Source organism: Cynara cardunculus (genome assembly GCF_001531365.2).
Source record: "Cynara cardunculus var. scolymus isolate 2C chromosome LG 5, CcrdV1, whole genome shotgun sequence".
Classification (NCBI taxonomy): Eukaryota; Viridiplantae; Streptophyta; class Magnoliopsida; order Asterales; family Asteraceae; genus Cynara; species Cynara cardunculus.
Window position 1 is genome coordinate 34156254 of NC_037532.1, and position 15271 is coordinate 34171524.

The 15271-nt window shown below is 30.9% G+C and overlaps 2 protein-coding genes and 1 non-coding gene across 3 annotated transcripts; 1 reads left to right on the top strand and 2 right to left on the bottom strand.

Moving 5' to 3' along the window:
* Positions 1–2644: 2644 nt before the first annotated feature.
* Positions 2645–4458, bottom strand: LOC112513090 (7-ethoxycoumarin O-deethylase-like). Its single transcript, XM_025119216.1, has 2 exons — positions 3577–4458; positions 2645–3388 (listed from the first exon to the last, which is right to left on the bottom strand). Exons 1-2 carry the CDS (start codon positions 4456–4458, stop codon positions 2780–2782), a joined length of 1491 nt encoding a protein of 496 aa, XP_024974984.1. The 3' UTR covers positions 2645–2779.
* Positions 4459–9013: 4555 nt separating this feature from the next.
* LOC112512690 (7-ethoxycoumarin O-deethylase-like) lies at positions 9014–10894 on the bottom strand. The gene is made up of 2 exons (XM_025118787.1): positions 10008–10894; positions 9014–9923 (listed from the first exon to the last, which is right to left on the bottom strand). The coding sequence occupies exons 1-2, from the start codon at positions 10881–10883 to the stop codon at positions 9315–9317; spliced, it is 1485 nt and encodes a 494-aa protein (XP_024974555.1). The 5' UTR covers positions 10884–10894; the 3' UTR covers positions 9014–9314.
* A 2698-nt stretch (positions 10895–13592) lies between these two features.
* TRNAW-CCA lies at positions 13593–13664 on the top strand. Its single transcript has one exon. It is a non-coding gene; the product is annotated as a tRNA-Trp (tRNA).
* The last annotated feature ends 1607 nt before the right edge of the window (positions 13665–15271 follow it).

The window sequence follows — 15271 nt, forward strand, 5'->3', positions numbered from 1 at the left end:
GACGGAATTTTTTTTTTTTTAAATAAAAATTAAATTCCGTCGAAAATCCGTCGGAAATTTAAAAAAATGTTATAATTTTAATTTTTTTTCAAGTTTAAGTTATTATGAACTTTTTTTTATCAAATATTACCAACGGAGTAGTCGTATGTTCAGTTACATTTAATGGATCTATTGGCTTTATTCAGTTCAATTGGACTTTTATATGTATTATTGGGTTTTGGTGGAATTTAATGAATCTTAGTGGATATTTTTGGGTTCAAATAGGTTTAAATGGAGCTATCGGATCTTATTCGGTTCAATTTGGCATTAACGGGTACTAATTGGGTCTTATTTGGTTCAATTGGGTTTTAATGAATCCATTGGCTTTAATGGATCTTAATGGACTTTAATAGATCTATTAGGCTTTAATGGAGCTATTGGGTCTTATTCAGTTGAATTGGGTATTAACGGGTTCAATTAGGATTTAACAGGTACTACTGGGCTTTATTCGGTTCAATTGCTCATTAACGGGTATATTGAGCTTTATTCGGTTCAACTGGGCTTTAATGGATTTTAGTGGACTTTTATAGGTACTATTTGATTCAACTAGGCTTTAATGGAGCTAATAGGTTTTATTCGGTTCAATTGGGTTTTAATGAATCTATTGAATTTTATTCGGTTCAACTGGGCTTTAATGGATCTTAGTGGACTTTAACATGTACTATTTGGTTCAACTAGACTTTAATGGAGCTAATAGGTCTTATTTGGTTCAATTGGGCATTAACGGAAGGTTTGAAAATCATCATCAATAACTCAGGTTGGGCCAAAATCTCAAAACGAGTATTTTCCTCAAATGCAAGCCAAATAGGCTCTATAACTTGTTGGACTAATCCAAAATGAGACATCATAACCCAAAATGCATTTAAAGAGTTTAATAAATCTCTTGACTAAAAAACCACAAAATCCAACAAAACTGAATCATGCATATTATTCAAATGATTTATAAAATCAGTATACCAAAATTACATTGACATCACATAATCCCTAAATGAATATACTTCTCAAGATTTTATAGAACAAATCTATACTATATTATAAAGCATTTGACAAAAACTTTAAAACTCATTTTTTATGCATGAAGTACTATATATTGATGAATATTACTTAAAATTCAAGATTACAAGTAAATTATACATAAGTACAACTTATTAAAGCTCCATGTTTGAATTCATGTAACTAACTGCAGATAAACATAATCAAATAGAAGATAAACATCTTATTTTAAAATATAAAAAATCTAAAATATATTTAGGATAATTATCGAGTTCTAACAAAATAATTAACTATTATTTTTATAAGAAAATTATATTATTAAACCAAATATAAATTACTTCGTTATGAAACCTAAATTAAATTATAATAAAAAATTGAATTAAAAAATTATCTATACTATATTATAAAGCATTTGACAAAAACTCTTAAAAACCATTTTTATGCATGAGGTACTGTATATTGATGCATATTATTTAAAATTGAAGATTACAAATAAATTATGCATAAGTACAACTTATTAAAGCTCCATGTTTGAATTCGTGTAACTAACTGCAGATGAACATAATCAAATAGAAGATAAACATCTTATTTTAAAATATAAAAAAATCTAAAATATATTTAGGATAATTATCGAGTTCTAACAAAATAATTAACTATTATCTTTATAAGAAAAACATATTATTAAACCAAATATAAATTACTTCGTTATTGAACCTAAATTAAATTATAATAAAAAAATTGAATTAAAAAATTACACAAAAAGTAGGAATTTTAAATAGTTAATTTGATACTAATATCGATATATTTTTGTAAATTTTTTATGATATATTCAAGTTTATATTTTATTTAAAAATAAAAACATCATCGCTTTTTTAAAATCACATAAAATCATACTATAACATCGACTGAGGGGGTGTTTGGGATTGCTTATTTTAATAGCTTATTGACTTATTTCAGTCTGGCACCGGTGATAAGCTAATACCTAGTGTTTGGATAAAAAAAAAAAAAACTGCTTATACCGGTGCCAAACCGGTAATAAGCAGTTTTTGATAAGTTAATCCGTCATGACTTATGAAAAACTGCTAATTACCAGTTTACCATTTTAACCATATTACCCTTTATAGGTATCTTTTTTCCTCCAGATAACATCGATCTCAATCTTCTCCCTTCTCCATATAACAACATCAATCTTCTCTCTGTCCTTTTTGGTCATTTTACAGATATAAGCAAAATTTGTCAAACACTAAAAAACAACTTATCAGCTTATTGCAGTTTGGTACCGCTGTAAGTTAATCCAAACATTTTTTACAAAACTCCAGTTTGATACCACATAAGTTAATAAGCACTTTTACAAAAAAGCATAAGTTGTTTTAAATAAGCAATCCCAAACACCCCCTGAGATAAAGAATAAAATAAAATATTAAAATCAAGATGTATCTCGTTGTATTGCACGAGTACCCTTCTAGTATATAAAAAGATGCAATTTTATCAAGTAATCAACAATATTTGATAAATCTTAGGAAAAACACTTTAAGACTCCAAAATTTATATTTTTGGCATATATAAAGTTTTCACAAACCAACTTAACTAATTAAACAGCAATACAATTTAACAAAAACAAATGGATAAAGATAATTAAGTGTATCCTATGGATACAAATATGTACAAGATATCCAAAAACCGTATGTATCATTTTTAACGTTGGATTGACTAACAATATGAAATATATTATGTAAACAAGTGAACCCTAATGTAGTGGCTTCGGAACGACACATAGAGGGTTAGCCTTCTGTAACGTGAGCCCAAACTTCTCTGTCATGTCCATATTCCCCGGTCTAATTCCATTGTCGAGATTCCAATCAAAATTATTGAGTAACGAACCGAGCATCAAAGGAATCATACGGATTGCAAGTGGCAAACCAGGGCATATTCTTCGTCCAGCACCAAATGGAATCAGCTCAAAATCATGACCTTGGATATCAATCCCCGAGGTCAAGAATCTTTCTGGCTTGAACTCTAATGAGTCCTCCCACGTAGTTGGATCTCGTCCTATGGCCCATGCATTCACAAGTACTTGTGTGCCCTTAGGGATGGTGTAACCGTAGAGTTTCACCTGAGTCTCTAGTTTTCGAGGCACCAAGAAAGGGGCTGGCGGATGAATCCTTAACGTCTCTTTGGCAATGCCCCTTAAGTAGGGTAACCTCATGAGATCAACCTCTTCTAGAATTTTACCTTTGCCGATTGTCGTTTCGAGCTCCTCTTTGGCTTTGGCCATGGAGCACGGGTTGCGTATTAATTCGGTCAATGCCCATTCCAAAGAGCTTGAAATCGTATCGGTGCCAGCAAGAAACAAATCCTATATCATTATATGTAATAATATGTTAATCTTATTAGTAAAAATACTAGAAAATCTTCTTTTGGCCACGGAGGTTCAATACCGCATCTGGGCTATCTGCAAAGCAGGTAGTCGCCCGGGATTAGTTGGCTCGCATAACGGATTGGATATCCAAAAAAAAATACTATAAAATTAAACAATTTACGTACCAAAAACATGCTCGTGATGTGTTGCCGACTGATCTCATCAGGGTTTTCTTGAGAGATTTTTAAGCACTTGTCCAAGAAATCATCATCTTGCTTCAATCTCTTCTTCATCACCAATCTTTCTTTGATCAACTCCTCGAAAATCTCAAGAACCTTCCCAAGATGATGACTCAATCTGCTCCTGATCCTTTGTGGATCGATCTTTTTCAGTACAGGGAAAACGTCCACTAGATTTGGCTTCACAGCTTCCATCATGATGTTCCCAATCAGCTCCTTAAACTCTTGACCAGAATCCTCAAATGGGTCTGTTAAATCCTTGGAAAAGATGGTGTTTGATGCGATATTCAGGCTGGTTCTGTAAGCAGCTCGGCCGATATCCACCGTCTCATTACACTCGCTGGCTTTCCGGCAGTATGCTACAAGCTCTTGCACTTTTTGGTTCCGCAAGTGTTGGCTGGCATCAAGGGAGTCGCCGGAGAAGATATTGTTGTTGAGGATCCTGCGGAGGGTCCGCCACTGGGCGCCGACAGGCAGCGAGAAGGTAGAGTTTTGAGCGTGGTTGTGGGCGTGGAGGGAATCGAGGATTTGGCGGCTGGAGAAAGCAAGATCTTGTTTTTGGAGGACTTCTTTGGCGGCAGCGGCGGAGGAGATGACAAGTGTGTTGATGCGACCAAGTTTTAAGAACATGATTGGGCCATGGATTTTGGCTAGCTTGGCTAGGGACTGGTTTGGATGGTCGCCGAGCAAGTGCAGGTTTCCGATGATCGGAAATGGGGTTGGACCTGGAGGTAGGTTCTTGGGTCGACCGAGGCCCAAAACTGAGAAAGTGGCTTGAATAAGTGCAAACAATAAGAAGAAACCAAGAACAATAGTCACAAACTCCATTGATGTTGGATCTTCACCTTTGGTAGGATGAGAGTGGGATGCGTAGGATATCGTTTCATGTTGACTTTCACCTTTTACGTTTGCTTTTAACGTTATCGAAAAAGCAATTATGATATAATTACTTAAAACAATTTAATATTGCCATATATTTTCATTTTAATATTTTGTTTTATTTTTTTTATCTCTCTTGATATAATATGATTTATATAGTTTTGAAAAAAAAAAATTATTTTTAAATAAAAATAAATTTGAAAACATCATAAAGATTTAAAAATATATCGATATTAATATCAAATTAACTATTTAAAAGTTTTCGTTTTTTTACAATTTTTTTAATTTAATTTTTTATTATAATTTAATTTAGATAAAATAGTGAAATAATTTATTTTTGGCTTAACAATAATTTTTTTATAAAGATAATAATTCTGTTAGAACTCAATGATTATTCTAATTATATTTTAAATTTTTTATATTCAAAATGAGATGTTTATTATGTATTTAATTATGTTTACTTGCAGTTAGTTATACGAATTCAAAAATATAGCTTTAATGTTGTATTTACGCTCAATTTAATTGTAATCTTAGATTTTAAGTGATATTCATTAATACACAATATTCATACATAAAAAATGGTTTTTAAGAATTTTTGTCAAATGTTTTTATAATACTAAAAAGGTACTCGCATGATGTAGCGATATACATCTCGATTTTATTGTTTCTTTTTATTCATTCTCTATTGATATAATACAATTTTATATGGTTTTGAGAAAAAGTGATAATATTTCTATTTTTAAATAAAATATAAATTTGAAGATATTAAAATTAAAATTTTGAAAAAAAATGTCGTTATTAGTATCAAATTAACTATTTAAAAGTTTTTGTTTTTTCTGTAATTTCTTTAATTCAATTTTTTATTACAATTTAATTTATGACTAATAGTGAATCAATTTATTTTTGATTTAATAATATAATTTTTTTATAAAGATGATAATTAAGTATTATATAATTAGTTTAATAACGAATCAATTTATTTTTGGTTTTATTCACAAATATAATAATTAAGTATTATATTAGAACTCAGTAATAATCCTAAACATATTTTAGATGTTTTAATTTTTTATATATTTAAAATGTGATATCTTTCATGTATATGATTATATATATCTGCAGTTAGTTAAACGAATTCAAAAATAGAGGTTTAATAAATTCTACTCATACACAATTTATTTGTAATCCTGAATTTTAGGTAATATGCATCAATAAACAGTATTTCATGCATAAAAATAGTTTTTAAGAGTTTTATTCAAATACTTTATAATATAGTATAGATATTTTATAATTTTATCATTCCAATATATTTAAAAAAATTATATATAAAAACTAACAAATAAATCTCATTGGAAAATATTAAAATAATATTTCTTTTGAGTTTTCTCCATATTTCTTTATTTGATAATTAGAATGGTACTTGCGCAATGCAGCGAGATAAATTTTCATTTTAATATTTAATTTTTATTATTTATCTCTATCGATGTAATATAATTTTATGTGGTTTTGAGAAATCGATAATATTTTTATTTTTGAATGAAATATAAATTTGAAGATAGAATAAAAAATTTAAAAAAAAAATCGATATTAGTATTAAATTAACTATTTAATAGTTTTCATTTTTTGGTGTAACTTATTTAATTCAAATTTTTATTATAATTTAATTTAGGTATAATAACAAAGTAATTTATTTTTAATTTAATAATATAATTTTTATCAAAGATAATAATTAAACATTTGGTAAGAAACTAGATAATTATCCTAATTATATTTTAGATTTTTTATATTTTAAAATGAATTGTTTATCCTTTAATTGATTATGTTTATCCATAGATAGTTACACGAATTCAAACATGGAGCTTTAATAAGTTGTACTTGCATAATTTACTTGTAATCTTGAATTTTAAGTAATATGCATTAATATACAGTACTTTATGCATAAAAAAATGATTTTTATGAGTTTTTATCAAATGTTTTATAATATAGTATAGATTAATTAACCAACTTAATTTAAGATATCTCTTCTACGTCGACATCCTATGAAAATTAATTGCCACCGGCCACCTTCAATGTATTGACTCCATGCATTTATATTTTATTGACATTTTATAAAATATCTGAATGTTGTATAAAAATTATTTATAAAGTAAACGAACATATCACTGTCTTACATAAATTAAATTAAGACGTTATCATTAAATTAAACAGCAAATGAATCCAATAAATCTATACTGTGTTCTCGAATTTGGAAAAAAAAAAGAGAAGGAAAAAGAAAGTATTTACGTTCTCGAAAAGGAAAGTTATTAAAATTTAAAGGATTTTAATTTCTTTTCTTTCCTCTCATATTTGGAAGGAAAGTTTTGGGAGGCACAATAATTTGTTAATCAAATGAATAGTATTAATTTTACAAACTTATTTGAGCAGTTCATTTTTTTTTATTAACGATTATGATTAAATGGGGGTTATAAAATGATGAAAAAAGAAAGAAATTAAAGTGAATTAAATGAAGAAAAAATTTGGAACAAATTGTTTTTATGTTTGGAAGACAATCATATTTTTATAGGCTGTTTGTTTTTAAGTTGTTTCATCTATGAAATTCAGTTGTTCTGATTTTTTAACCAATGTTCACATGTGAAACCAGAAAGTTCATAGATGAAACAATGATTTTTGTATATAGTTCATAATGTTGTTTCATTGGTTGTTCTAATATTGTTGTCAAAGTTCAATGGTGAAACCATAGTAAATAAGATAATTAAGAAAGTTAAAACAAAATAAATGAGATAATTAAGAAATGTGATATCGATATACTAAAAAGACGAAAATACCCCTATTAATAAAGCTTGTATTAATAAGACGGTTAACAAAAGGGTCTATATATAATTTTATATATATATATATATATATATATGTGTGTGTGTGTGTGTGTGTGTGTGTGTGTGTGTATATATGGGGACGTAATCAAATGAGACCTTAATAATTTATGATAATCGTGAGATCCAATATGAATTACTGATTTAAGATAACTAATTTTATTATTAACTAAACATCAAAAGGGTAACATAGTAAATTGATATGATTTGAGAACTAATAAAATAATTTGGTATACTTCAGTCTCATGATTTTAGGATAGGTTGGTAGGCTTTTTTTTTATTTTTATATATTCAACCTGCTATATGAGCCGATTAATCTTAGAACGACTATTTGTTTTGCAGATAGTTCGGAATCATTGCATTTGAATCTCCATGGCCACAAGATGATTTTTATTCATCCTTGGATTTGAACCTAGGACCTAACTTAAACCATAAACCTAAAAAAAAATAGAGATAGCCACCATTTTAACGAACATGAAAAGCAAGAGTAAAGACCCCTGTCTCTTCATTCGCCAAATCACCAACCTACGTCATTAACCATGATCACCATCCCTTCCTCCAACGGCCGTGACGGTCGAAGCCATCTACTCCTCGCCACCATGATCACTCGGTAACTTCTACGTGATCTTCTTCATCCCTCCACGTCATCCTTAGACTACACAATTTATAAACACAAGATTTATAATTTGAATCTTAACTTTTTACAAGAATGCAGGAGATATAAACCAGATCTCGTCGTTCCACTAAAACGTCACCCACATCTCAACCCTAGATCTCTATGGGGAAATCGATGATGCACCAAATAAAACTCAAAAAGATTTGGAGACCTCGATGATGACCATAAGCTAGATCTCGAAGATACCCATATTGTAACTCTGACAGTGTGTATTTTCGAAGTGTTTCACAATGTATATTTACAAAGTGCATCACAGGTGTATCCAAAAAGTGTATCACAGTGTATATTTACAAAGTGCATCACAGGTGTATCCAAAAAGTGTATCATAGTGTCTATCTAATTACGAAATGCATCACAATGTATTAGCTAACATTGTTTTATAAAGTGTATCAAAAATATGTATTTTTATTATTTTTTGTTGTTTACACAGTGTATCACAATATACAAAATTTTGAGATGAAATATAACAATATTTTGATGTTCATAGGTAATTCACGAGTCAAGATAAGAGACGAATAGAGAGGAGAAATTAAAGGAGAGATTGGAGATAAAAAAAAAATTAAAATATCTAAAATGTCGTTTATTTATTTTAAATTAAGCTTACTATAATCATTAACATTCTATTTAACCTTTGATTTATAGTTGAGATTGAATCTCACGGATTTCACAAATACCAAGTTTTCCGTTGAATGACCTCCTATATATAGAGGTCTAATCAAATGAGAACTCGATAGTTTGTGATAACCGTAAAATCTAATGTGAGCCAATCATTTAAGCTGATCAATATTATTTCTTAAAATAAAATGAAAGGATAAATTAATAATTTGATATTCCCATTTTTGTATTTATTAAATTATTTAACAATTCTCTCTCTCTCTTTCATATTCTCGTTATGTATTATCAAAATTAACATTTGGTGTTGTGAACACATTACAAATCATGGGTATTATAGTGAGTATCAACGTGTATGCAATGGGTATCACAACGCTCGTAACTGTGAATACGTTGTAAACAATGGGTATCAACATTCATACAATGAGTATCACAATGTATATTACAACGTGTATACAATAGGTATCATAGTGTGGATATTGTATGTATCTTGTATATCATATCGAGGATTGTTTGTATTATTTTTTAACAATGACAATGTTTTTTTAAGTATCACATTCTATATCTTGTGTTGAATGGCGTTAGCCCAAATTAAGGTATGTCGGAAAAAGGTTCGTTTGAGAGAGCATAAGATTACATCTCCAATCTGGCTAGTTGAGGAGCTTTGGAACAACACAAAGAGGGTCAGCCTTGTGTAAGGTGATTCCAATTTTGTCTGTCATATCCAAATCCTCTGGTCCAATTCCATGATCAAGATTCCAATCAAAGTTATTGATTAATGAACCCAACATCATAGGAATCATACGAATTGCAAGCGGCAAACCAGGGCATATTCTTCGTCCAGCACCAAACGGAATCAACTCAAAATCACGACCTTGCACATCAATCTTAGAGGTCAAGAATCTTTCCGGCTTGAACTCCAACGAGTCCTCCCAGCTAGTTGGATCTCGTCCTATGGCCCATGCATTCACAAGTACCTGTGTGTCCTTAGGGATGGTGTAGCCATTAAGCTTGACTTCATTCTCGATTTTTCGAGGGCCCAAGAAGGGGGCGGGCGGGTGAATCCTTAAGGTCTCTTTGACAATGCACCATAAGTAGGTTAGCCTCTTCAAGTCAACCTCTTCTACAATTTTACCTTTGCCAATTACTTCTTCGAGCTCCAGTTTAGCTTTGGCCATGATGTGTGGTTTACGTATTACTTCTGTCATTGCCCATTCTACAGAGCTTGAAGTCGTATCAGTGCCAGCAAGAAACAGATCCTGTATCATCATGTGTAATAAGATGTTAACATTCAGTTGAAATCATCTTATTAGAAATACAAGAAAATTGAATAGTTTGCGTACGGATAATAAGCTCATGATGTGTGGCCGATTGATCTCATCTGGGTTCTCTTGATAGATTTTTAAGCACTTGTCCAATACATCATCTTGGTTCAATCTGTTAATCACCAATCTTTCGTTAATCAACTCCTCAAAAATCCCACGAATCTTCCCAAGATGACGAGTCATTCTCCTCCTGATCCCTTGTGGATCGATCTTTCTTAACACCGGGAAATAGTCCACCAGATTTGGCTTCCCAGCCTCCATCATGATGTTTCCAACCACCTCCTTGAATTCTTTACCAGAATCCTGAAATGGGTCTGTTAAATCCTTGGAGAAAATGGTATTTGATAGCAGATTCAGACTGGTTCTGAAAGCAGCTCGGCCGACATCCACCGATTCATTACACCGGCTGGCTTTCCGGCAGTATGCAACAAGCTCTTGCACTTTCTGGTTCCGCAAGTGTTGGTTGGCATCAAGGGAGTCGCCGGAGAAGATGTTGTTGTTGAGGAACCTGCGGAGGGTCCGCCACCTGGGGCCAACTGGCAGCCATATGGTGGAGTGTTGAGCGTGGTTGTGGGCGGTTAGGGCATCTGGGATATGGCGGGTGGAGAAAGCAAGATCTTGTTTTTGGAGGACTTCTTTGGCGGCAGCGGCCGAGGAGATGACAAGTGTGTTGATCTGACCGAGTCTTAAGAACATGATTGGGCCATGGATTTTGGCTAACTTGGCTAGGGACTGATGTGGTTGGTCCCCGAGCAAGTGGAGGTTTCCGATGATCGGAAATGGGGTTGGACCTGGAGGTAGGTTCTTGGATCGGCCGATGCCAAAAACTGAGAAAGTGGCTTGAATAAGTGCATACAACAAGAAGAAACCAAGAACAATAGTCACAAACTCCATTGATGTTAGATCGTCACCTTTGCTGTGATAGTGGATGCATATCTTGTTTCATATATATATATATATATATATATATATATATATATACACACTTCATATTGACAAATATTAAACTCGAAAATTGCACCAAAATGGAACCAACTTTCACTTTATTTCTATTTTGGGAACTAATTTTTAAAATCGTCATTTTGGGGTTTCTATAAAAAATTTTGTTTATTTAAGGGTCTGGTTGATCTGTTGAACAGGTAACAGGTAATTTAAGGGTCTCTATCAAACTTTTGGTTTGATTTGCCAAATTTGATTTAAACTTTAATATTGATACGGATTGGTTAGAAATAAAAATCTTAAATGTGATATTTAATATTCATTTTTTATTGCATCAATTAATTTTTTTTCTATTAAATTGATTTTTTATTTCATTAGTATAAAATAATTTTTATTGTGGTAATTTAGATTTTTTTTTGAAAAAATTTTCAATTTGATATCTGAATTTAAAAAAAAAAAACGAGATTTGAAATGAAAAATAGATTTTATTGTATTAATTTTTAAAAAAAAACGAATTTTAGTTATTTTTCTAAAATTATTTTGCAAGTTGGTTTTTCAAAATAGGAATCAAGTGAAAGTTAGTTCCATTTTAATGTAATTTTTCCAATATTAAAATATAAACAAATAAATAAACACCCAAATAATTGCTTTTTTGCTTGCCATTAAACATTTCGAATTTATACAAAGAATCAGTGAAAATCGGTTGATTTAGCCAATATTCATTCTTCCGATAAAAAATTATTAATCACATTTGATTTATCGTAAAAAAATCTTGTGTTGTTAAGATTAAAAGGGTATTTTCGTCTGATTTGAATTTTCCAAATTAATGATCGTCACCGGCCACCTTCAATGTCTTGTCCCATGCATTCGTTTTCTTGCTCTCTATCGACATTTTATAAAATATCTAAAAGTTGCACAAAAACCTTTTATGAAGTAAATGAACGTGTCACCGTCAAAAATTAAAGAAATTATAATCTTCCTTTGTCTTTGCTACCATGCAATTAATGTTCTCCACGAATAATATACATCGTGGCTTGGATCCCTCACGAAATGGTTGGGTCCATTTTAATGCAGTTGAGTAAAAATGAGAGCATATTTTTGGATATACAGATCCTTATTGAGCATCGAAACTCATGTTTTTCTTTTTCACGGAGGTTCAAATGCGGTGACTCCGGGCTATCTGTAAAGCAGGTGGTCGACCTGGGATTAGTCGGCTTGCATAGCGGGTTGGATATCCAGGTTAATAAAAAAAATCGGTAGGAGAACGTTTCGCCCTAGAGTGAAGCACTAAAAATAATAAAATATAAATAAATAAGGACCCAAATGATTGTTGCTTGCTATAAATGGCAAAAAAAATATTGCTATTATATTTAAATATAAATAGATAAGGACCTAAATGATTGCTGCTTGCTATAAATGGCAAACAAAAAATATTGCTATTATATTATTTTTTTGGTTAGATGTTTTGTTTTTAACTAGATATAGCCAAAATGACCCAATCCGGTCCACGATCAGAGACCGGTTTACGATCAATTTTGTTTTTAAATAGACGGTTTAAAATTCAAGGCCTGACCAAGATCAATTATGGGACTGGTTATAAAAGGAAAATCTCGAACCATGATCGATTTTTGGCTATTTCTATTTTTAACATCATCAAAAAAAAAACAATTATAATATAATTATTTAAAAAACTTTAACAACAAAGTGAGAAAACCTCGTTTTTTAGACGATATTTATTCTTTCAGTGTTATCGTATTCATTAAGTTTCAGATAAACTTGACACTCGCTCCAACGAACAAAATCTTGTATTATCAAGATCACCAATTTGTTTTAAGATTTCAATTTTGCATAATGTTTCATTGGTCACCTTCAATGTCTCGACCCCTTGCATTCGTCTTCTGTTGCTCTTGACATTTTATAAAATATCTGTAAATTGACCAAACATCATTTATGAAAATAATGGATGTGTCAGAGTCTTAGAAAAAAAAGATGTTATGATCAAATTAAAAACCAAATCAAAATGGATCTAACAAATCCTACATGAGTAGGATGATTAGGATCTATTAATGGTAGAATGTACGTAAATGGAGTGGTTATGCTCAGTAAACAATATGAAAAACTACTGATTAATAAATATCATTAATTAAAAGCATAAAGAGAAATACTAGACAACTAATCAGGATAACTCAGAAAGTATGAAAGCTCTGACCTGGCTAAACTTGCACAAAAGTTACTAAACCACAAGGGTGGTGTCTGATTGGTTTGAGCTTGGCTCCAAAGATCAAAAGTACCAGGAGGTCTCAGGTTCAAATTCAAGGAGGAATAAAAATCTCCTTGTGGCCACGGAGGKTCAAATGCGGTGACTCCGGGCTATCTGCAAAGCAGGTGGTCGCCCTGTGATTAGTCGACTCGCATAGCGGGTTGGATATCCAGGTTAATAAAAAAAATGTCCTATAAACTAATTGTAATACTTTTAGATATGACGCTTTATTTTTTATCCTACAAGACAAACAAGAGTGTTGTAAGCGATTACTGGGTATGCTTTTAGGTAAATGGACCGTTTAAGTGCGATCTCGAGGAGCTAATTAAAAGCCAATTTTTCGCAAATGGAGCAATTGTTATGTACAAGTTCATAAAAGATGGTTTAGTAATGTGAACATCATAGGATCTGTGGCGCAATGGTAGCGCGTCTGACTCCAGATCAGAAGGTTGCGTGTTCGATTCACGTCAGGTTCATTTTTCAGTAACCTTTTTATCAAATATTTTATTTTCCCGTCTTTAAATATTATTTTTAAATTTTGTATTTTTATCTTACATTTTTGATAACTTGTTACCAAGAAAAATAATAATTTATTTTTTTTAATATTATTCTTCACTTTTTATTTCATATTTATTATTGATAATTTAATCAGATTATAATTTAATCTCCGTATTATCATTGATAATTTGATAGTGAAGGCTAATTGCACCTAGGGGTGCTCAAAAATCCGATCAACCCAACAAAAGCCAACATGAAATAACTCAACTCAAAGCAACCCGATGTCTAATCGAGTTGTAAAATTGTCAAACCTTGAGTTACTATTATTTGAACTCAACTCAACCCGATGAACTTGATATCCTTTTATTTCTTGGATTTAATATGATTGTTGAATTTATATTAATATATACATTAGACAATTACACTATCATGTATGCTTTTCATATACACATATTTTTAATCTATTTATATCTCTACATAACTCATTCATATATATGTTCAGTAACTGTGRACAAGGTGATATCTATAATAAAGAATACCTGTCTCAAGGTAAACAGGAGTTCCCGGCTATATATGTAAATTGAGAAAATTAACTGAATGTGATATCCGTAAGAAATATGKATAAGTTGTATCAAATAGTTGATAATGAAAAAGAAATAATGAGTAGAGAAATAACATATTTAAGGTTAGAATAATCTTTTAATATACCAAAGTATCAACTCGACCAACCCGTACGGGTTGGGTTGGGTTAAGATTTTTTTTCTAAACCGCAAGCATTAGGTTGGGTTGTTCAAATGTCTTCAACCATCAACCCAACCCAACCCGTGAGCACCCCTAAGTATTGCTAATGGCACCTTTAATCCCCTATATAATCATTTGTATTTTTGTCTTTTTTGTTGTTCTTATCTTTTGTTTTTTTCTTATTTAAATATTAATTGTCTACCCGTGCAATGCGGCGGGAGCCATGAATTTTAACGATTTTTAAGTTTCACTGGTTTTATTAGAGAAGATTTAACGATTATATAAGTTACCCTTGGTATTTACATATTCACACAATTTGAATAAATAAGAGTTATGGTTCCAATTACAGTCTATCAATGAAAAAAAATTGTATGACAGTTTAAAATCCAACATATTTAAACGACTCCACAAATGTGTTCGATTTACACCAAGAGCAAATAATCAAGAGATCGAGAACAAGATCGAGAGTTCTAGAGCAATTGAATGGGAGATGAATGAGAGAACTTTTAATAACTCATAGTGAATATCAATTTGAATCTCACCTTGGGGATGGGGAGAAGACATAGAGGTATGAGAGGGTGAAGTCATGAGTGAAAGGTGTCAAAAGTATTTTGAGAACATGAAAAGAAAAGGTAATAATGTGCATTGGTAACTTGTACTATATGTTATTTTAATTGTATATTAAGAGATTCTAAAACTGAATGCATAATGTAGTAGTACTTAATGCATTATGAGTTGTTTTTATGTGCATAAATGTATAGTACTTTGTGCATTAAAAATTCTTTTTAAAACTTTTGATAAATCTGGTTTTATAATATAGTGTATATATATATATATATATATA